This window comes from Primulina tabacum, chromosome 6 (genome assembly GCF_025594145.1).
Source record: "Primulina tabacum isolate GXHZ01 chromosome 6, ASM2559414v2, whole genome shotgun sequence".
Classification (NCBI taxonomy): Eukaryota; Viridiplantae; Streptophyta; class Magnoliopsida; order Lamiales; family Gesneriaceae; genus Primulina; species Primulina tabacum.
In genome coordinates, this window is record NC_134555.1 from 66,783 (window position 1) to 90,180 (window position 23,398).

The 23,398-nt window shown below is 38.9% G+C and overlaps 1 protein-coding gene across 2 annotated transcripts; it reads right to left on the minus strand.

Annotated features, from left to right (window-relative positions):
- Positions 1-4,063: 4,063 nt before the first annotated feature.
- Positions 4,064-7,746, minus strand: LOC142548387 (insulin-degrading enzyme-like 1, peroxisomal). Of its 2 annotated transcripts, XM_075656678.1 has the most exons (6): positions 7,397-7,746; positions 6,406-6,528; positions 6,218-6,330; positions 5,895-6,057; positions 4,625-4,717; positions 4,064-4,487 (listed from the first exon to the last, which is right to left on the minus strand). In XM_075656678.1, exons 2-6 carry the CDS (start codon positions 6,428-6,430, stop codon positions 4,261-4,263), a joined length of 621 nt encoding a protein of 206 aa, XP_075512793.1. In that variant the 5' UTR covers positions 6,431-6,528; positions 7,397-7,746; the 3' UTR covers positions 4,064-4,260. The 2 variants fall into 2 exon arrangements, with proteins under 2 accessions (XP_075512793.1, XP_075512792.1); XM_075656677.1 differs by lacking the exon at positions 7,397-7,746 and having other exon boundaries at positions 4,065-4,487; positions 6,406-7,367.
- Between the last annotated feature and the right edge of the window lie 15,652 nt (positions 7,747-23,398).

Sequence of the window (23,398 nt, forward strand, 5' to 3'; positions counted from 1 at the left end):
AGAGACCATGTTTCTGATATCTTGACTCCTTGCTGGGGCCGTTGGTTGAGGCCCACGATGTCTTTCTTCCTTTGGAGGTTTTGGCATCAGTGGCTCCCGGTGGATGATATGCTCCAGCGTCGTGGCTTTGAGTTGGCTTCTCGATCTCAGTGTTGTGATATGTCGGAGACATTCGCACACGTCTTCATTGATCGCCCGATTGCCTGTTCTGTCTGGCATTTCTTTGGGGCCATATTTCGTGTCCGGATCCCCTGCACCAGGGATCTCAGGCTGTTCCTCAGTGCTTGGAAGAGAAATCTTCATTGAACACCTGGGAGCCACGTCAAGGAGTTTCTGTCCTTCAATGTTTTGTGGTTTCTCTGGACGTCTCGTAAGGATGCGAAGCACCGTCAGTTTCTCTGGTTTCTCTGGACGTCTCTGATTCTCATATTTCTCTTCAGATCCTTCGATCTCGTCGGTGTCATTGGGACCTTCATCATACAGTCACTCGGATTTTGGCTCTTTTGAGGTGGCGGGCTTTTCATTTTTCACATATTTTCGGGAGGGAAATTCGGTGGCGGATGCGTTGGCGGCGAGGGCTCATAACCTTAGGGTTTGTACCTTAGAGTTAGGTCCTTCCCTATCCCGCCATATATCCATCCTGACCTGCTCGGATATATCCGGGCTCCCCTACCTTAGATACAAATGTTCTTAGCTATTTGCAGCCCCTTCCTTTGTTTGGATCTATTTTTATTTTTATCTCTATATATGTATTTTTTCCTTTGCAGGTACTGTCTCTTCGGGGGATCGTCTTTTTTCTCCTTTTGCCAGTTGTGTGCGAGTGGGTCTAGACACTTGCACCTTTAGTGCTTTGTTTCTTTGGATTTGGGTAGGCTCCCGCACCTTTTCTGTTGGTGCTTTTTTTTGGACCACCCCTATTCTCCGGCGGGCACTCTCTGCAGGCTTCTCCTTGCACGCCGCCTTCTTCCTTTTATGTTCTCTTGCCGAGTGTTATGGTGGCTCTGGATGATCTCTCTCAGTGGTTTCTCTTGTCCGGAGCTCCATTCATGTCGGGATTTATCTCTTCTCTATTCTTGCTACGTACATTGGTGACTCTGGATGTTCTCTCTTGGTTGACTCTTATATCAGAGTTCCAGATACGCTTGGATTTATGACTTTATGATCTCCGTCTGTTTTCACCTTCTTCTTAGGATTTGGAGCTTCTCTGACTTGGATTGCGGTCCTCCATTTGTGTTTCGACCATTTTTTGCACAGTGATTTTCCAGCTGGATACTCTTTTGACTGTGGGATCCTGTACAGCAGCCTGATCTTGGATTAGGATGTTCTTTTCAGTTTGGACTTACACTGACAGACGGCTCATAGATGGGTACCATCGGTGGTCTTTTGCACCTACTTCTGTGCTGGATCTTTACTGTTTAGATAGGATCTGATTTGTTTTGATGTACTTAGCGCTGATCTTAGATGTCCATTTTTATTATGCGCTTTTCCTAGTGATTAGCTTTTGGCACATGTATTTGCCACCCTATGTCTTTATGTTTTTATGTGTTGTCTGATTAGTCTTTTGAGAGGTTTTTGGTATAGTCCCCCTCTCTTTAAGTTTTATCTTGTATTTCTGTTTTGATGATATATACAGGTAAGGGTCTGCCTAACCCTCCCGCTTCCGGCGGTGTTTTTTTTTAAAAAAGAAACCCTAAACCCTAAACGTGTTATTAGCTTAGTTTAGAAGCTTATTTCCCTAATTGTGTGAGAACATCCTTGTTCAGTTCTCACACACGTACATACTCACCACCTCGCAATTCAGTCTTGCACAAAGACGTTAAACTTGTGTATGTAGTATTTCTCACATAGATGATAAAGAAGTGTTGGCTGAAAGGTGTTGCCTTCAGTCTAAACTAGGAGTTCAGCTAGACAGTGGATAAGTCCTAAGCTGGGTGGGTTTGTACAACTGTTTGTAATAAATCAAATTCTTCTAGTGAATCCTACCTGAGGTGGTAGAAGGGGTGACGTAGGAGCATTTGAAGATTCCGAACATCCATAAACATATCTTGTGTATTTAACTGATTAACTGTTGTTTTCAAACTGACTTGATCAGTTAGAGCATCTGTCAGTTCATTTTTTGTCATTGCTGAACTGATATATGCGACAACCGATCCTCTGTCTTTCAGTTATTCAGTTCACATAAGTTAAAACGTTTTATAATTTAACAGTCTTCTTCACGAAGGATTACTTCAAGTTTATTCCGCTTGGTCTTTAACCAAACTCGATTCAATTCATCGGTGTTAACATTCTTAGAACACGAGCTATTGCAGCTCATGGGAGAATATTGTGTTTGATATGCCTTCAAATGCAGTAGCACACGATCCTTCAGTGTTGTATCGGATTCCCCGTGTCAGGTTCCTATCGTGTCATAACAGGGTGTTTCTTCTGAACAATTGATCCCTCCAGTGCCCGAGTCTGCTGGATTGAAGCCCGGTTCTGAGCTTCCCATGACTTCACTGTCGAACTATACTAATTCGGCCGGTGACTCGCTGGTTGACTCGACCAAGTCACTCGGCCGATCCATTCGGGTCAACTCAGCAGTCAACATATTGCAATCTGCGGTCAAATATGGTCTGAGCATTCCTGTTCCGCTTCTGGTGTCTTTCCGTGATGCCTTGTGTCCACCGTCTCCGCGCACGGTGAAGAAAAGCTTTGAAGACGTGGGATATTCTATGGACGAGATGCCAGAGCCGTCTTTTCAGGATGGTAAATCGAGTATTCGATTCCCGGATGAGGTAATTTCTTCTTTGATTAAGCCATTCAAGTATGCTTTGGTTAGTAAAATCTCGGGCAATAGATCGCTAGTGTAAGGCTCGAGATTTATTAGTCTTCATTGATGTGATACTCGGAAGATATGAGTATGCATGACATGTAATGAGAGGCACTAAATGAGATTATGAAGTGTTGCTTGAAGAAAGAGACCGCACCCGCGCCTAGAGAAGCACCGCACCCGCGGTGGATAGGCAGAAAGTTGGCCATTTTTACAGTAGGGTCACCGCACCCGCGGTCCAGAAGCAGCGCACCCGCGGTGCATGGACAGAAAGTTGAATAGAATTACAGTAGCAACACCGCACCCACGGTTCCAGAGGCAGCGCACCCGCGGTGCTGCTACAGTGAGGTCAACGCACCCGCGTTACAGGACTAAGCGCACCCGCGGTCGAAGCTTTCGGAAAAGTTGATGTATATCATTACACTGAGCGCACCCGCGGTTATGGAATGAGCGCACCCGCGGTGTGACGTGCAACATGAAAAATAAGCCACGTTTCCTGGTGTTGCATGCAGTATATATATAAGAATTGCACGCCTTTCCTTCACAAAATTCAGAAAAGGGTCGAAGCTTTGAGAGAAAAATCCTTACGCCTTCGTAGATTTGTGATTGTGAAAGATCAGCCTGTTAGAATTTTAATCCGATTTCAGTACTGTGTTCCTATCGACGCAGGCTACAACTGGACATAAGTTTCGTTACGTTTAGACATGATTCGAATTTATGATATTGTCAGAATTGAATATGAATCAGATATGATGTTTCTGCTACAGTAGACATGGTATAACTGAAGTCAGATTAAAGAATAGACTGTTTATGAAATTGTTATGAATTTCAGAGTTGATTTAGTTGAGATTTTATATCAGAGTTGTGTTATTATTCAGATTATGAGTTGTACTGATACTGGTTATGAATTCTGGTATTATATATGTGATGTTGAGATAGACGGGGTTATCGTGACTGTATTATTATGTCGTCGAAACATCAGTAGATTGATATTGATCAGAGTCAGTAATGATTTCGATTGAATCATGATATCATTGATATGAATTAGATTGTACCTTGTTCAGATATGGATCAGATTATATACCGATTTGAGTATTGATCAGAACACGTCTTGAATTGAGTTATATACTGATATGGTATTTATATGATTGTCATTATCAGATTTGGATATGGACAGATTGGAATACAAGACTTCGTCTTCATCAGACCTTCCCTGAATGTAGTTAACTAAATGTGCTCCCATGGCCGTATGGGACAAATTTTTTATATGTATGATAGCTTTCCTTTTAACAACACCAGTCAAGAAACAAACTAATGACTTTGCTTCAAAAGGACCATAGAAACTATGATTATCAGATTTGGGATCTGTTCCGCATAAATTGATTGGCGATGGATATTTTTCATAACTTCACAGTTCATGATTCAAGCAAAGTGATAATTCAGATGTCAATTCAAGCAATACAGAAAACCATGTTTTTCAGCACTGTTTTGACTGAGTGCATCATGAGCTTATAAGGAAAAACATAACATATCGGTGGTAATGTAGAAAGAAGACAGTTTAATGAAGAAGTAAAAGAAATCATCAGTGTTACCTCATCAAATATCCACTTGCAGGGTTCAGACCGCTGCAAGAGATGAATATACTCGAGTAATAGAGCCACGATATCCTCAAAATGCTCTAAGATAACATAAAATTTTGAAAAATGCACAATGGTAAGAAGAATAAAAACGCGTACCCAAACCTTAAAAAAAGCATAATTCCATCCATCTGAAAGCAAAAGGATAAAAAAATGAGAAGAAAATAACATCACTTACTGTGGCCAGCGTCAGTCAAATCAATAACCACTTTGAAAAAAGAGAAGTCATAAGTCCAATCTGATTCACCGGCAGATAAACTTGTAACCCAGCCTGCACAAATCATGGATGAAATAACTGTAGCCTCTGAAAACAAAGAATTCATTATTTTTCCACTATATGACGCCACACCAAGAATAGCGATTCTCCTGAACTATGTAATCCATCACATTGGGCTGTTAATTCATTTTCTATTTTTCATCCTATCATCTAAAGAACATGTCGATTAATGTTGTGTTTTTTGTGATGCCATAATGGGAAAGAAACATCATATTCATTTGCATTTTCCATCAAATTATGCATAAAAATATAAGACATTGTATACCTGTTCATGGAAAAAGAAACATTGTATTCATGTGCATTTTCCATCAAATTATGCAAAAAATGTAAGACAATGTATACAACTAGAAAAGCATCCAAAGGCAGTAGAGATGAATAACAACATCAGAGTCGGTTAACATTTATACTATATAGCACGGACACCTTAAAAACAATTCTGAAGTATTGGACATGGATACGACACGCACGCGGATGTGGCAAAATCCGTGTTGCTGACTTTTTTAGAGTTGACCAGTCAGACATGGCGAGGATACGCCACGGACATGGTGAGGACACGCTACAGACACGTTTCACCTTCGGATCAATGCTCTGAAGATGCACATTGTATATATTTACATAAATATGTATATATATTTCTACTATATATTTATATACAATTTTTTATTTTTAATACTATATAGTATATATATATATATATATATATATATATATAGTGTCTTATATTTTAAAAATTTGACGTATCACCGTATCCTTATCGATACGATACCCGTACCCGTGTCCATTCAACATAGAATTTAGGTTATCTGAAACTGAACTAAGAATTCAACATAATGCAGAACAGTGGCACATTAAGGTAAGGGAAGTTCCATATAATTATCGTCAACAATTTCATGAAAATATACATTTCAAAATTGGACTTAATTGCTAAATATTCATGATTTTACTGTTGGTGGTAAAAAAGCCAATCCAACTCCAGAATACTGTTCAAAGAGCCAAGTCCTCTAACGGCTATAAATTAGACAATAGCATGGCATCTCCTTCATTTTACAGCTACATATATAGCTAAGCACATCAAGACATGAAACAGGTTTCCAAAAATTAATTTTGAAACCAGAAAGTAGGCAAGCAGTGGAATTGAGGACTCTGCATAGTAAGAAAGTTCAACACCCACCCAACTTTTTCAGCGCGTAAAACAAAGATCCTTCTCCTTCATGGCCAATCAAATGACCCAGATACCTGCTCGGCCCTTCCTTGTAATGACGAATTCCAGGAGTCAATGGCCATACAAATCTCAACTTGTGGCCTTGTTTAATTGGGACAGCTTTGACAATAATCTATTAAAAATATTCAGATTGAGGGAACCAACATCAGTATCTTACTTCCACTTTCTTAAAACTTTTTTCATATCAATAGTGAAATGAAGCAGCTAAAATGTGTTTTGCACCATAATAACTCCTTAATCTAACTCAAAGCATATGAGAGAAGATTTATTACCTGAAGATTTTCTGAATCACAAGGCTGACCAGTAAAATTGACACAACCTAAATCTGTATTTCGTATTTTCTCAAACTTGTTCTTCACCAGGCTTTCAGATTTATCAAGGTCATCTGATATTCATATTAATAAGTTGTAATCATATAACACCAAGGTCAATAACATCTGTAATAGATCCTAATCATTACCTTTAGCATATATTACCAGATGCATGCGATTGGCTGAATAATTTTCGTTATAAAATTGGAGAAGCTCCTGCCTGGTATCCAACCCTCTCTCTTTTGGTCGGACCTCCAATGTATCCCAGTTCCCTATCAACACACAAAGGATTCACAGAGTAGATAAGGGAACAACATTTCGGAACAAACCAATGCATCTCATTTTACAACCAACAGACATATTCCCAACATATCATGGATCACCAACACAAAATTGTACAAGTCATTCTATATGAGAAAATAACCCAGTACAATTAGGTTTTTAACAAAACGTGTAATCAAGAATTCATAAGCTCTAACTCCCATTAGAATGTGAAAAAAAACACTAAATCATGCGTAATCATTGTCCTCTATTTCGACATTTGAATGGATCATGTTTACCTCACAGACACCAAGGTTATCTGTTAAAAACTCAACCACTGGGTACCAAACTTATGAGAGACAAGTACCAGCTACTTTTAATAGTAATGTCATTTTTGTAGTGAGTTACGAGAAGATTGAAGAATATTATTAATTGAAAAAAACACCACCATTTTTTAATGTCTATCAGAGAAGCCCAAGATCACGTGCGAGGGAGCGGCTAGTTTGTCAAGCGTGGGATAAGGAAATAAAATGAGGGGTGAGGGCTGTAGTGAGGCATACCAGAATTTTTTCATGTAAGGACTAGCTTAGCTGGAGCAAGAGGGAAAAATTCCTCTCGAATGGAGTGAGGAGAGCATATTTCTCTGTCTTTTCTATAATGTCAAATTTATCAATCAATATAAACACAATTTTCCTTCTCTTGATTCATAGTTCTTGCTTCAGTGTTTCCTCTAATTGGGTTATCATTTGTGGCTGTATCAATTGGTCCGACCTCTTGACTCAAAAATATGAGGGCAAGCGACATGGCTATTACTAAGAAAGATGTGAGATGGGAGGCAAGGGAGAATATAGTGATGTGCAAGGAGGAGGGAGATCAAACCTTCGAAGAGAAATTGGAATTTGTGCTACAAACTCTGTGGGAGCTGAAGACGATGTTGAGAAAGCAAACCAAGCCTGCTGCAAGGAGCTTCAATGGAGTTTTCTAGATTGTCGGCAAAGATGAGACCCTCAACAATATTAAAAAATATGTCAACAACTTTGAAGAAGAAACCACCAGTTATGATGAAAATAAGTGGAAATGAAGAGGAAACCATCAGCTCTATAGAAGAAGCGAATATCAAAACCCAAAGTAAAAATAACGGGGAATTAGAATTGAAGAAGAGATGCACAACAAACACCCAGGGTGGAATTATGGAGTTCGTGAAATGAAGCATAAGCGGAAGGAACGTTTTGCCTAATTGTGAAGGCAATACCAGAGAAGAAGACCTAGCCATGGGCGTTGTGAGAAGAAGCATGCTATCGGGCGATTGGCTTTTCCTGAGATCTATGTAGCAATGATACTCCTAAGTTTTTTTACCGGTACACGTGTCGGTTACGGCAAAATAGGGCACAAAAAGATCATTGAAGGGTAGGAGGAAATTACAGGAATCTGAGGGGATGGGATCTCCGACGAGAGGTGGCCAGTGGGCCGCCGACAGTTGGTCGTGGTGGTGGTGGCACCATTAGCAACACAACTTCAAAGTATTCCGAGCATTAGAGAGTGAGGACAAGGGTAGATGAAAGGGCAAAATGGCTAGGTCAAGTGGGTTTTCATGTGTTGGGCTTGGATGGCTCTTTCAACCAGCCATGTAACTGGTATGTCCAATGATCCCTAACAATTAGCATCGTTGTAGTTTATCAGACTGACATAAGCGAAGATGAGGAAGGAATGGTCAAGCGTCAACATTGCATAGATCCCTCAGTCGACGAATTACGGGGTTAAAGGAACAAGTGTAGGACCGAGTGCTTATCACTTTACCAAAAACTATAGCTGGTGGTAATGGTGCAACTCAAATTTTTTAAACCGCACAGCAGCTCAAGCACCACGGTTAAATCGCTCTACCAAGTATGGACAATTATTGCACCCAACAATCTCCCTCCCAATAATTACACTCCTTGCAATTAATGGGAATCGAACACGTGACCTTGGCTCTGATACTCATTGTAGGACTGAGTGCTTACCGCTTTACCAAAAGTTATAGCTGATGGTAATAGTACAACTCAAATATTTTAAACTGCACAGCAGCTCAAGCACCACTGTTCAATCTCTCTACCAAGCAGGGACAATTATTGCATCCAACAACAAGGATTGTTGGTTCAATTTGATATGGCTATACTTTCACTCAGTAGAAGCAAAGGACAACATATTTACTAGAATTTCAATTAGTTACTTCGACGGGGGAATTACGGGGGTTTGGAGTTCGAATAGTTATTTATTTTCTTTGAAGAGTATTTGGAGAGTTGTGTTGATGAATATTTTACTTATGAGTTTACGAAGGCTGGAAAAGAAGCTCGTGTTGTTGGGGTAAGAATCGTAATGGGTTATTAGGGCAGTGGTTATGGTGTTGCTAACCAAAAATTAACAGCAATGGTGAAGGTTCATCGGGATCGTGGTTCCATAGAATATTCTTGCAAACTATTCTTTAGCAGTTTGGTTTTTTTTCTCTATAGTTATAGTGATTAATTGGTCCTATACATATTCCTCCTTGGCTCGCATTTTACCATTTCTTGATTGTGGTATCCTAAGTTGAAACTGGAGGTCAAGTTGTTGATGAGATCATGGCTTATGCTGAATTGCTGATCAAGAATTAGTTTTAAACTTAAATATTGGGATCAAAGATGTGGGATCCCCGAGTGGTAGGGGTCACTGATAATCTGATTGGGGAGTTTTCGGTATCAATTGAAATCCGCTGTAATGATCACATAAACTGGTGGTTCTCAGCCATTTCCGGGCCGGTAAAGCCCAGAGACAGGGAGCTATTTTGGGATGAATTAGCTGGCCTAAATTCAATTTGTGGGGATAAGTGGTGCCTCGAAGGGGACTTTAATGTCGTAAGAAATTCGGGAGAAAAAATGAATAGTCTATCAAACACCACGAGCCTGAACTGTTTTGACTGTTTGATAGAACAGTTGGAGCTCCACGACCCACCATTGTTGAATGCCAAGTACACGTGGTCAAATTTTAGGGGCAGACCCGATTTGTTGTCGCTTAGACAGATTTCTCATTTCAAGAGGTTGGAAGGACATATTCTCCACATTTAGACAAACGGTGTTACCCAGAATTACATCGGACCATTGTCCTCTCTTGCTAGATACCGCTAAGTTGAGATGGGGGCCCGCGCCGTTCAGATTTGAGAATGCTTGGTTGTCCCATCACAAATTTAAAGATATGGTTCGGACTTGGTGGAATAACGGGGGTATTCAGGGGTGGGAAGGTTATAAATTCATGAGAAAATTGAAAGAAATCAAAATTGAAATTTCCAAATGTAATAGAGAAGTGTTTGGAGACGTGGGAGTCAGACTTAAAGAACTAACCAGTAAGATTATGGAGCTGGATGAGCTAGAGGTCGGTGGTACTTGGTCGGAATTACTCAATGAGGAAAGAAGGAAAGCAAGGTATGAGTTGGAAAAGGTATCATTTTCAAAATTCCAAAGAGCAAGTCAAAAAGCCAAAGTAACATGGCTCAAGGAAGAGGATCAGAATTCAAAATTCTTTCACTCCATACTCAATAACAGAAGGAATAGAGCATTGATAGACAGAGTAGAGTTGAAGGATGGAAAGATGGTTACCGAGGAGAGTCTCATTGAAGAAAAAATTATTAACTTCTACACAAACTTGTATAGGAAAGCGGACGGTGTAGGCGGGGATTTTGACGGGGTAGGGGGGGACCTTAACGGGTTGGATTGGAGTCCCCTACAAAGTATTGATGCAGAGGAGTTGGAGAATCCATTTGAGGAGGAAGAGATCAAAAAGGCGGTGATGGACAGTGATGTATCCAAAGCCCCAGGGCCGGGTGGTTTCACAATGGCTTTCTATCAGAAAAATTGGGACACAGTAAAATCGGATCTAGTAAGGGTGTTTGCTGAATTTTTTGAAGATGGGATTGTCAATGGAATCACAAACGAAACCTACATATGTCTCATTCCAAAGAAAAAGGAAGTGAGCAAGATCAATGATTTCAGACCTATTAGTTTGATTACGAATTTGTATAAGATATTGGCTAAAGTCTTGGCAAGTAGATTGAAGAAAGTCTTGAGCAATACCATTGCGGAGAATCAGTGTGCTTTTGTTGAAGGCCGACAAATCCTGGATTGTTGCCTTATTGCAAATGAAATTATGGAAGAATATCGACGGAAGAATAAGAAAGGATGGGTACTCAAAGTTGACTTGGAAAAGGCATACGACAACGTCGATTGGAGATTTCTAGATTTTGTGTTGAGTAAGAAGGGATTTGGTGAGAGATGGAAGAGGTGGATTAGGGGGTGTGTTTCAAATGTTTTTTTCTCAATCTTTATCTATGGAAGGCCGCGTGGGAAAATAAGGGGGGAGAGAGGATTAAGACAAGGTGATCCATTATCATCTTTTCTTTTTAACATTGTCGTCGATGGGTTGGGGCGGATGGTAGACAAGGCCAGGGAAGTGAATGAAATAAGAGGTCTTGAAGTATGGAAAGAAAAGATTGAAATATCGCATATTCAATTTGCGGATGATACATTGTTTTTCGCAAAATCAAAGAGACACGTCTTTGCAATAGTCGATATACTCAAATTGTTTGGTACCAATTCGGGGCTGACAATAAATCTGGAAAAAAGTGTCGTCATGGGCTTGAATTTTTCAGAAGAGGAACTCGATGAAATGGCTTCAACAATCGGATGCAAGAAAGAAATGTGGCCGATCAAGTGTCTTGGGGTACCTTTGGGTGGTAATCCCACACACTTGGAATTTTGGGAACACGAGATATCTAAAATGTCAAATAAGTTAGCAAGTTGGAAAAAGTCATTTTTATCGAGGGGGGCCGACTCACTTTGATAAAGGCCGTGCTAAGGGCAATACCATCTTACTTCATGTCTCTCTTTAAGGTGCCGGTTCGGGGGGCTAGAAGAATGGAAAAATTGATGAGAGATTTTTTGTGGGATGGTGCAGAATGGGAGAAAAATTGTCATGTTGTCGGGTAGGAGCAGGTAAGCAAACCGATGGACAGAGGAGGATTGGGAGTGAGGAACATTTGCCTCAGGAACAAGGCTCTTCTTGGTAAGTGATGGTGGAGATGTTCGGTGGAAAGGGAGACGATGTGGAAAAAAGTAATCAAGAGCATATATGGTCTTCAGGGTAACGGGTGGGATATGGGGTTGGTGGGGAAAGCGACCTTCAGAAGCCCTTGGAAATGTATCTCTCGCTCTTACCCGGCTTTTCATCAACTCATAAGAGCGGTACCCAAACAAGGTAGTATCATTCGTTTTTGGGAAGATGTTTGGGAGGGGGATTTTTCGTTCAAAGACCGTTTTCCATCCTTGTTTCAGATATGCATTTCAACTAATAAACCTATTCGTAACTTCGTAGATTTTGTCGACAGCAGTGACAACAAGTCTTTCAGTTGGGATGTGAGGTTTAGAAGAGATTTGAACGACGTTGAGTTACTTGAGTCACTTCTTTTTTAGGAGTAATAGAGAGGGTAAGGTTAGAGTCTAGGATTGAGGATTTTAGAGTTTGGGAGGGAAATAATTCCGGTTTGTTCTCTGTTAGATCTTTTTACAAATCCTTCTTTCCATTATCAAATTTCCCATTATTTTCATATTTTTAATAATATCTGGAAAGTACACGTCCCACAAAAGGTTCAAATTTTCTCATGGATCGTGGCCCTGGGGAAATTACCGACATGTGAATCAGTGCAAAGAAGATGGCCTAACTGCGTATTAAGCCTGCATTGGTGTTGTCTATGCCAAAAGCAAGAGGAAAATCAAGATTATTTACTCCTACGTTGCTCCTTCTCCGGTGCTATTTGAATGAAAGCCTTAAAAGAGCTGGGATTCTAATGGGCATTTCCAAGGAAGGCTCAAGATCTATTCATTATTGAACCAGGGTGTCACAGTGGGAGAAAGTCATCCCGAGTCCGGTATGTGATAGTCCATTGCACATTTTGGTCAATATGGTTGGAAAGAAATCACAGAATATTTGAAGATGTGTCGGAGTCTGCAGAACAAGTTTGAGAGAAGATAAAGCTCAGAGTTGCCAACTGCTTGACGCAATTGCCAGAGTACAATCACCTATGTATATCAGACGTAGTTAGGGACTGGAAATTTTTATGGTCATGAAACCAAGTGATGGTGTCATAGAGTAGTGCTTTAAGGATTTATCTTGTAATACTCTTGCGGATTACTCATCCACCTCTGCTGTAACATTATCCAATATTATAATAAAGTTGGTTTACTATCAAAAAAAATATTGGGGTCAACAATTATACGTGTATGGGGAAGAGGAAAGGGATTCCTTTTTGTTTGTCAGTGTAAGAAATGGCCTCGAAGCTAACAAGAAATGGGGCAACAAATAGACAAAATGGGAAAAAAAGGCTAGAAGAATGGCGGATGGGGAATTAAATTGATAAAGTAGTTGGTGTGTGGGGCCAGGGGCAAAGGACCTGATTCTTGTTGATGTTGAACATGGAACCATGCAAGATATGGAGATTGTGGAGTTGTAGTATTCCTCTAACAGCTTTATTTTCTTGAAAACACGTGTTACGGACCCAATAGTTGAAGGCCCAAATAGTGAGAATGAAAAGCCCATAATTAAAATGCCTACACTAGGAAAAACATAAGTGGATTGGTCGGGAACTAAAAAGGTGGGAAGGGGAAGTTTGTAGGCAGTTATCGTTTTTTACTTCTTGTGTGAAACTAGCGTTGCTAGAGTTAGACTATATTAGTATTTGTATTTCATCGTGTTTGTAATGTTCATTCCAATTCCTATGTGTTATATAAATACGGCAATGATTTTCTTTTGTTAAAATTGTGTCTAGAAACAAGCAAACCTAACAATACGTTTCGAGAAGAATAAGGCTCTTGAATTTGAATTAAAATTGCACATTTATACTATGATTAAATCACGAGCTCGTGAGTACCTCTTGATTTTCTATATCTTGGTACTATGTACTACAACCTTGGTTTTGAGTAAGTTATCTTTGGCTATGATGTTGGATGGAACGATGATGAATTCATAGAAGATCAAGTTTCAAGTCTCAACCTTGAGGACAAGGCTGATTTTCAATAGGGCGTTATTGTTACCGTAAAAATAGTATTAAGCCCATCTATGAGGGTGGTGGTTAGAAGTGGAAATAGGGTAAGGTTTTGGGAGGATAGGTGGTGGGGGTTTCTTCCTTTTAAGGATTTTTATCCTATTTTATTCCAACTTTAATCGGTTCATAATGACATTATTCCTAATTTTGTCCAGATGAAGGAATATTCCTCTGCTTCTTCTATATCTTGGGACCTGCATCAGTGGAGATATTTGAGGGATGTAAAGTGAACGAACTGAGTTCTTCGTTAGGAACTTTAGAGTGTCAGATTGGTTGAGGGAGTTGAAGATACTGGAGTTTGGGATGGAGATCCTTAAGGAGTTTTCTCGGTCAAATCATCATGTGATGAGTCTTTCTTTCCAATTATGGATTTTCCTTTATTTCCGTTATTTAATGTCATTTGGAAAAGTCCAATCCCATCAGAGTTTCAAGTATTATCGTGGATTGCAGTGCTGGGTAAGTTGCACCATAGTTATTAAAAGCATGCGTCTGGCTGCGCCTATCAAGCACACCCATTGCATCTGAGTTATTAACACTTGAAACAAGCGCGCTTAAAGCATTCACCTCTGCCTAGGCATGAGGCATCCGAGAGGTGCAGAAGCATGCGCTTTAAAGAAGTAGACTGATATTTTGTAGGTAAATAAAAATTAATTCAAGCCCAACAAATTTTGAAGCCCAATTAGCGATGTTCATGGCTATTTAATGATACAAAAATCCTATTGTCGCTCATTTATGCAAGAATTTTTTATTAGAAAGTTCAGAAGTCATCTACGCAAACTTTTACTGTAATCTTCACTCGATAAAGTGTGCGTTTCGCCTTGCGTCTCAGGCTCCAGGGTACCCTAGCGCTTTAGTGGCGCCTAAATAACTATGAACTGCCTACTTTTGAGATGATGCAAAAGAAATGGCCTTCGTGTGCTCTGTGTCCTAAATGTTGTGCTTTCTGCTAAGGATATTCGAGAATTCTGGGTATTAAACGGGTTGAATTTTGTAAATATAAAAGTCGATTATAAGTCAATACAGTATAGACCAAGTGAAATCACACCTCTAGATTCTTTGTCTCATTGATTTAAAAGTGTTGTGTGCTTGAATTAGTTTTGTTTATGAGTAATCACGAAATTTACTTTAATTATCTAAATAGAGGTTGACTATTTTAACTAAGGTAGTTAATATAGTATTAAATTACACTCCCTATGGGAACGATATCTATACTCAACCGAGTACTAAATCTTGACACCGTACACTTGCGGGTAGCAAATATTGCAACACAGATCTTGGACGCGATCTGGGTAAGAGGAGTAGAACTTTTTTGACAGAAATAATACGCTGTATTTGTTGTGATTGCAGCGGAATAGACGGACTTTTAATAATTTAGAAGATTCGGATGAAGATGTTTGGGAAAAGATTAAGATTCATTAATCTAGTTGGATAGGGAAGCATGCAGATTTTAACAACTCGATTTCAGAGCTAGTGAGAAATTGGAGTTTTATTTGTGTTTGAGTTGTCAAGAATTTTTCAGTCTTTGTAATTTGTGTTTCTGTTTAATGAATATATTCTAGTTTCCTATCAAATATATATGTGTCTGTGTGTGTGTGTGCGCGCGTTTTAAGAGAGATTTAAATGAGGTAGAATTAGATGAATTCAGTAATCTTTCAGGGGTATTAGACACGGTTAGGTTGGAGCGCGGCACTGATGATTTTAGAGTTTGGATGGGGGGCTCTTCCGGGTCTTTTTATGTTCGGTCTTTCTATGATTCTTTCTTCCCGGGTTCAATTTTCCCTTTATTCCCGTATTACTATAATATTTGGAAGATACCGGTCCCGCACAAGGTTCAAGTCTTCTCGTGGATAGTGGCTTTGGGGAAACTGCCCACTTGCGATTCGTTGCAAATAAGGTGGTCTAGTTGTGCATTATGCCCTCAATGGTGTAGTTTATGCCGGAAACATGAGGAGAATCAAGACCACCTTTTGTTGCATTGTTCTTTCATGACTGGAATTTGGAGAAAAGTACTACAAGAGCTGGGTTTCGACTAGACCTTTCCAAGAAAAGCCCGGGACTTGTTTCTCATGGAGACAGTATTCCACACGGGGAAAAGGAACAAGAGCTTTTGGTATCTGGTAGTTCATGGCTTTTTTTGGTCGATACGGTTGGAAAGGAACAACACAATATTCAAAGATTCAGCAGAGTATTTGGACGAAGATCAAATTCAGGGTTGCGACTTGGACCACGAAATTGCCGGAATTTAACCACTTATTTATTTCTGATTTGATTAGGGATTGGAAGTTTGTATGTTGCTGATATTAGTTTAGAACTGTTTTTTTTTCATTATGTAAACATGATTTGTGGATTACTCTCCTTTGTAATCCGGCCTACTATTTTAATAAATTTTAGTTTCATATCAAAAAAACTAAGTTAACCAATAGTTAACCGAGTTATAGATAACAAGTTTTCATCAACGAGATGAGAAAATGCAGATGATCTTCAGAACTCTCATTATATTTGAAGGATGAATCGTAACAACATTAATCAAAACAATGAAATGTTTAAAGTATAACATAGCATCGAGCATGAGAAGGAAATGATACTTGTCAACATGTGCTGAATTTGTGGTATGGATGATCTTTAACACTTAAATGTTTCTGGAGCTGCACAGACAAACAACTCAAAAGGATTAATTGTAATCCCTACAGATGATTTATGATGGCGAAGATAGGTAATATATGCTCACAATAAATAAGATACAATCAGTTCCTTAGGATAAAGAAAAATACTTATTCTAATAGATTATTATTCATTTTGTTCGCAGCGCTTGTGTTTTCAGACTTAATTTATAAAGAAAATTTAAATTTACATTTGATTTGAGTTACAGTTCCACTAGCTTAAAGTCTAAAGCATTTAATTCAACATTCAATTTGCAGAATATCAACAAAAAGAATAATGACGTCAACTTAAAAAGGCTAGATCAGTAATACTTTCTTACAAGACAAAGGCAACCTTGTAAGGCTCGAGATTTATTAGTCTTCATTGATGTGATATTCGGAAGATATGACTATGCATGACATGTAATGAGAGGCAATAAATGAGATTATGAAGTGTTGCTTGAAGAAAGAGACCGCACCCGCGCTACGAACAAGACCGCACCCGCGGTTGATGGGCAGAAAGTTGGCCATTTTTACAGTAGGGTCACCGCACCCGCGGTCCAGAAGCAGCGCACCCGCGGTGCATGGACAGAAAGTTGAATAGAATTACAGTAGCAACACCGCACCCGCGGTCCCAGAGGTAGCGCACCTGCGGTGCTGCTACAGTAGGGTGAGCGCACCCGCGGGGTAAACCAGAGCGCCCCCGCGGTCGATGGCTCTGCATTTTGGATAGGGCTGCCGAGAGCAGACCGCACCTGCAAACAAGAAGCCACCGCACCCGCGGTGAAACGTGGTTATGGAAAAATAATGACACTTGCCCTTAGCCATGCAATATGAGGTGTTGTCTCCTTCATCCCTTTCATTCAGAAACACGAACCCAGAAGGAACTCCATGAAAGCTTCAAAGTTCTTCCTCTCGATAATAGAGGTTGTGCAACACCTAGCCATCCAAACTTAAATCCGAGCTTAGATTCGCGTTCGTCTTGACAAGAGCTTCGAAAGGGTATATACTTTATTACTTTCAGCATGTTTGATATTAAGATGTTGGAGGAATCTATATATGCTTGATATTATCTGTTGTCGAAATGAAGGAGCACATATATTTGGTATCGGATTGAAAAACGGATAGAATATGCGATTAGTGTGAAATTCCAGCATATATGTATATGAGAATATACAGATTTTCAGTCTTATGGGTGATGGTGATCAAGAATTATGACTTGTTGATATTACAGATGACATTTGAGTTGCCGGTATACCGATAAGACGCCGTTATGCTACAAAAATATACCGAGATAGAATATTACTACGTACATGTATTGAATTGAGTTGAAGATTGATAGAATGATACTCAACATTATTATTTCAGAATCGATAGATGTTTATGATGAGGATTATGAGCTGTGTTATTATATCTGGATGTTGAGAATGACGGGGTTATTAAGACTGTTTTATTATGCCGTCGAAACATCAGTAGATTGATATTGATCAGATTCAGTAATGATTTCGATTGAATCATTATATCATTGATATGAATTAGATTGTACCTTGTTCAGATATGGATCAGATTATATACCGGTTTGAGTATTGATCAGAACACGTCTTGAATTGAGTTATATACTGTATGGTATTTATATGATTGTCATTATCAGATTTGGATATGGACAGATTGGAATACAAGACTTCGTCTTCATCAGACCGAGAAGAGAAAGGTATAATTCATGTGAATTCGGGAGATACGACTCGAATCAGACTTGGTTGGAGTTTCCCTAAATCACATACTGGATTTATTAATTATATTTGATTATGATTATGTCTTGTTTATAGATTTATATTCAAGCATTTGATATAGGAGAGTCATTGGCAGACTTGCCAAACTAGACGTTCGGTGATATCGACGCTTCGGATCAGATTCAATCCGATTGTAGACATTCGATACAGACAGGACCAAAGTCTAGGAATAAGACGTACAGTTACCCCGATTGGGAGGGTAGGTGACAGACACTGACGTCTTATTCACACCGGGATCCCTAGAGTTAGAGTCGAGTCGAGTCAAGATATGAATTGAATTGAGTTGCATGCTTATTTTATTTTGATTCCAGAGATTATGGAATCCATTGTTACTGCATGCTTATTTTGATTTGGTTTCCTAGACTATGAAACCTATTGTTATGAATTTTATGCATGATAATATGCTTTATGATTTATATTGTGTATATGCATGTATACATGTTTTATACTGGGATTTATTCTCACCGGAGTATCCGTCTGTTATCTTGTTTTGTATGTGTGCATGACAACAGGTGGGACAAGATCTGGGTCAAGAAGATGATGAGAGATCGAGATTAGAGTGGTGATTCTGGACTTGGATGTAGACTTGGTTTAATACTTGAAATTTAATAGTTAAACCTTATATTAGTTTGAACTAGAAGCATGTTGTACAAGATTTGTATTACTATACTGGTTTGTATAATAGATTGATTTCATTACCTTCCGCATTTTAAAGAAAAAATTTTTAGACCCTAGTTTATCGTAATTGATAATTAAATCCCAAAGATGATTAAGAAGATGATTAGCGTCCGGGTCCCCACAACAGGTGGTATCAGAGCGATAGATCCTTTAGACTGAGATAGAAGAGAATGAGCGGGGTAGAGTGAGTTTTCTTCCTTGCATGTGATTGCTAGCATGAGATTTATTTTAATGTTGACTTACATTGTGTGTGCTAGCATGACATTATGAATTACTGCTTTACAATACATGTTTACCTGATTATCTGAGTTGATTTGGTATTATGTATTTTGAGTATGAATCAGATTTGATTCATGATCAGCAGTAAGATGATCAGAGAAAGATTGGAACAGATTTGTAGTATTTGAGTACTGATGTTTTGATAAGCAGATATACCTCCACGGAGAATTCCAGAAAGGGGTAGTACTTCGACTGAACAGATAGATGTATCAGAAACTCAGATGGAAATACAGTTGGAAGAATTTCAGTTATTTCAGCCGCCGATTCTGAGTGGTGTCGAGACGTCTGAAGAGTGTGAGAACTGGTTTGATGACATAGAAATACTGTTTGATTTACTTGATTATTCAGATGAGCAGAGAATTAAACTGATATTCCACCAGTTACGAGAGACTGCCAGAAGTTGGTGGATTACAAGTAAAAGAATGCTAGAACAGAGAGGTACAGTGATTTCATGGGAAATATTCAGAACTGAATTTTATCGAAGATTTTTCTCAGTTTCGTACCGGGAGGACAAGAAAGCAGAATTTGAGAATTTGAGACAAGGCCAACTGAATATTGAAGAATATGTTGCGAAATTCTCTACTCTACTGCGTTTTGCTCCTAATGTAATTGGGAATGATGAAGCTGTAGCGGATCAGTTCATCAGAGGATTGAACTCGGAGATAGTTGCATTGATGAATATGCAGCGACCTTATCATTTTGCTGATGCCTTGAGTAAAGCGAAGAGAGCGGAGGCGAGTCTGATTAGACAACTAAAAAGGGTGTGTGCGATGCAACCCCAGACACAGCAATCCCCTCTCCGATTTGATCGCGGCAGCACGAATGGAAAGCAAGATTTGTTGAAAGCTCGAAAGAAACAGTCTAAGAAGTTAGGGAGCGGACTGAGTGGTTCGTCTAGCTCCAGTAGTTCCAGCCCGAGTCATACTGGAGTATATTGCAGAATTTGCGGAGGGAGACATTCCACAGAACAATGCCAGGGAGTGACTGGTAGTTGCCATATTTGTAGACAGCCGGGACACTTTGCTAGAGTTTGTCCTCAGAGAAGTTCCCGAAGATTTTAGGGAGCAGAAGACCGAGGAACAGACACCGGACACACCTGATGATAGAGTGGCAGGTATTGTTCTTTTATGATTATATTGCATAGGTATTGATATATACTAATGCATTCCCTACGATTATCTTTGACTGAGTTGCATTGAGATATGTTGTATTTGTTGAGGCTGATTGTACTGTAGTATTGATTCCCTTACTTGTTGGGAAAGAAAGATTGATATCAGAGATTTCTGTGAAATATTGTATACTACAGTAAGATGAGAATGAGGTCGAGTTAGATTATGATGTACTTGTATTTCTGATTTGACCGCATTATTGATATTAATATGCTGAACAAATACAGAACTATTGTAAATTCCTGCCAAAAATAAAATAAAATAAAATAAAATATAAGATTCAGACCAGATAGGAATGATGAGTAGAAATTCCTTGGTAAGGATTCTAGATCTAGATAGCATCCTTATGTATTCAGTAGACATAATGAAATCGAGCCTAGCATTGGCAGATTTGCCAGTGATGTACGAGTTGGCTGATAATTGCCAGATAAGATTTCAGAATTTCTTTATATCAGAAAGATAGATTTCAGAATTGAATTGATATCAGGTACTGGTTGTGTTTTAGAATTCAGTACAGAATGATATTGAATGTACAGAAGGACACTGAAAGAATTGAAAGATCAGTAGAAGAGTACCGATCAGGAATTACATCTGATTTTAATGTTTCTCTTTGGCATGTTTCAATATGTTCAGAGATATTCTGATGATTTCATATTTGTTGTATCTATGATAGCTTGATATGATTACAGCATCTGATTGATTGAATCGAATATCTGAAGATTGTATTGAATACTCTGAGAACTGTGATTATTGTATACAGAAATTATTCAGATAAGAATCTTGCTTGAAACAGATTGTATTCGGAATAAGCGATATCTGAAGTTAATATACCGATTGATTTTGACACAGTTGAGATCATGATCAGTAGATAAGAATAATACCGATATCAGAAATTTCAGAAATGTCAGAATTGTCAGAAATTTATTTTGGTCTAAGTTAGCAGATTATCTTATACGATTGTTGTTTTGTATCTGCTTGAATATTGTTATTGTTCTAACACCATATTTGAGACAGCTTATATTGTTTGAGGGCATATTATATTTGCAGATGATATATAGCAGTTGATCAGAACGACATGAAGACGTGATTGATTAGTCAGAATTGACAATATTGCCAGGAATTGCCGTTTTATGAGTTTACTAATCTCACTAGATCAGTATAGATTATTGATATTATGAATCTGATTTGATAGTACTGTTATTCTGAGTCAGTGTTTGATATAGATTATTCAAACCGAATCAGAGCCGAACTCGAGAATTTCGGCAGTTCAGAGATATAATCAGAATGTTCAGAACTTAATTTCGATAATCAGAACAGAACATCGATCAGAGTGACAGATATGTGATTTTATTGTATGAGAATGATTATCTTATGATGCCAAATGTTTCAGAATTGTACAACAGAATTTGATATCGACAATCAGAACCGAGTACCAGGTAGGTATTTTTCTTTAATTTATATTATTAACTGATTGTTTATACCAAATAGTTCGAATTGAAAATGACAGATAGGGTCAGAAGCGCACAGAAATGGATTCAGTAATCGTTCAGGTAACAGAAAGTATATGATAATTCGAACAGATGGTTTTGATATAGACAGATTAAATCAGTTATGGCAGAATTTATGCTGAAATGTGGGCAGAATTGTACTGAAATGTCTGAACAGCCAATAAATGAAGATAGAAAGATAGAGATCAGAAGATTTATTACAGAATTTGTATATTCTTGACTAGACATGGGGAGTATATTTCGATGAATTTTGTAATAAGACCACTGCAATACTTTCCAGATTGTGATGTAATATGATTGTGATTGACAGATTGTTCAATCTATATCTATTAGTTTGTACGAGATGACGTACAAACATGACTAGATGACAAAGATCGATGTCAAAGAAATGGTCAGATTGATCAGAATGTAGAACTAGACTATATCAGATTGTGATTTTGATTGAGTTTGTAATTGTGGCAGAACGTACCATGAACTCATTCATATATTATCCACCGACTGACAGATAGCCAGAGTGTACTATCCGGATATTGAGAGATATCCAGAGAGCTACAGTGCTGGATGCTAGCACTAGTTGAGATGACATATTGACGCTGTGTGAATTATTGTACGATCATAGTTATCAGATAACCAGATGGATAATTAAATAGTTACAGACGATATATTGTACAGTGAGTACTGCAGATTTCTTTGGTATAAGAATAATATCTCGGAGATACCTGAGATAAGATTTGATACAGTCAGAGATATGACAAAGAAAATGTAGCTAATGCAGAAGAGAATGAAGATAGCTCAGACCAGACAGACTTAATATGCCGACGACGGATGGTGACAATTGGTAGTTGGGGCCGAAGATTTAATATATCCTTGACTGGGATAAACATATTTGATATCAGCTAATGATATTGATTTGGTATGAGCTGTTGATTGGTATATACGGATATTGTATAGCCAGTATTTTACGATTGATTCGATTAAAATGACTTCGAGTGGTATTATGATTTTATGCTTCTTGAATGACTACTCCAGTCTGGAATCAGAGATCCGTGAAAGAAAGAAAATTTAGAACGAAGAATATTCTACTGTTGCATATACAGTAAAGTCGACAGAGCATTAGAAATGTTCCTTGAAAGACAGAATCTGATATGAGATTAAGATTTCAGAATGGATTCGTTGAGATGAGTTTTGATTTAAACTCTATATATATTCTTCTGATATGTCTGAATTGATTACTTGCGATTTCGAGGACGAAATCATTTCTTAGAGTGGGAGAAATGTAAGGCTCGAGATTATTAGTCTTCATTGATGTGATATTCGGAAGATATGAGTATGCATGACATGTAATGAGAGGCACTAAATGAGATTATGAAGTGTTGCTTGAAGAAAGAGACCGCACCCGCGCCTAGAGAAGCACCGCACCCGCGGTGGATAGGCAGAAAGTTGGCCATTTTTACAGTAGGGTCACCGCACCCGCGGTCCAGAAGCAGCGCACCCGCGGTGCATGGACAGAAAGTTGAATAGAATTACAGTAGCAACACCGCACCCGCGGTTCCAGAGGCAGCGCACCCGCGGTGCTGCTACAGTGAGGTCAACGCACCCGCGTTACAGGACTAAGCGCACCCGCGGTCGAAGCTTTCGGAAAAGTTGATGTATATCATTACACTGAGCGCACCCGCGGTTATGGAATGAGCACACCCGCGGTGTGACGTGCAA

Coding starts and splice junctions, on each gene's coding strand:
- LOC142548387 (XM_075656678.1), bottom strand. CDS start 6,430: ATGCATCTGGTAATATATGCTAAAG. Junction 6,331..6,405: donor TCTGGTAATATATGCTAAAG/GTAATGATTAGG, acceptor TATGAATATCAG/ATGACCTTGATAAATCTGAA. Junction 4,488..4,624: donor TTTGACTGACGCTGGCCACA/GTAAGTGATGTT, acceptor ATGTTATCTTAG/AGCATTTTGAGGATATCGTG.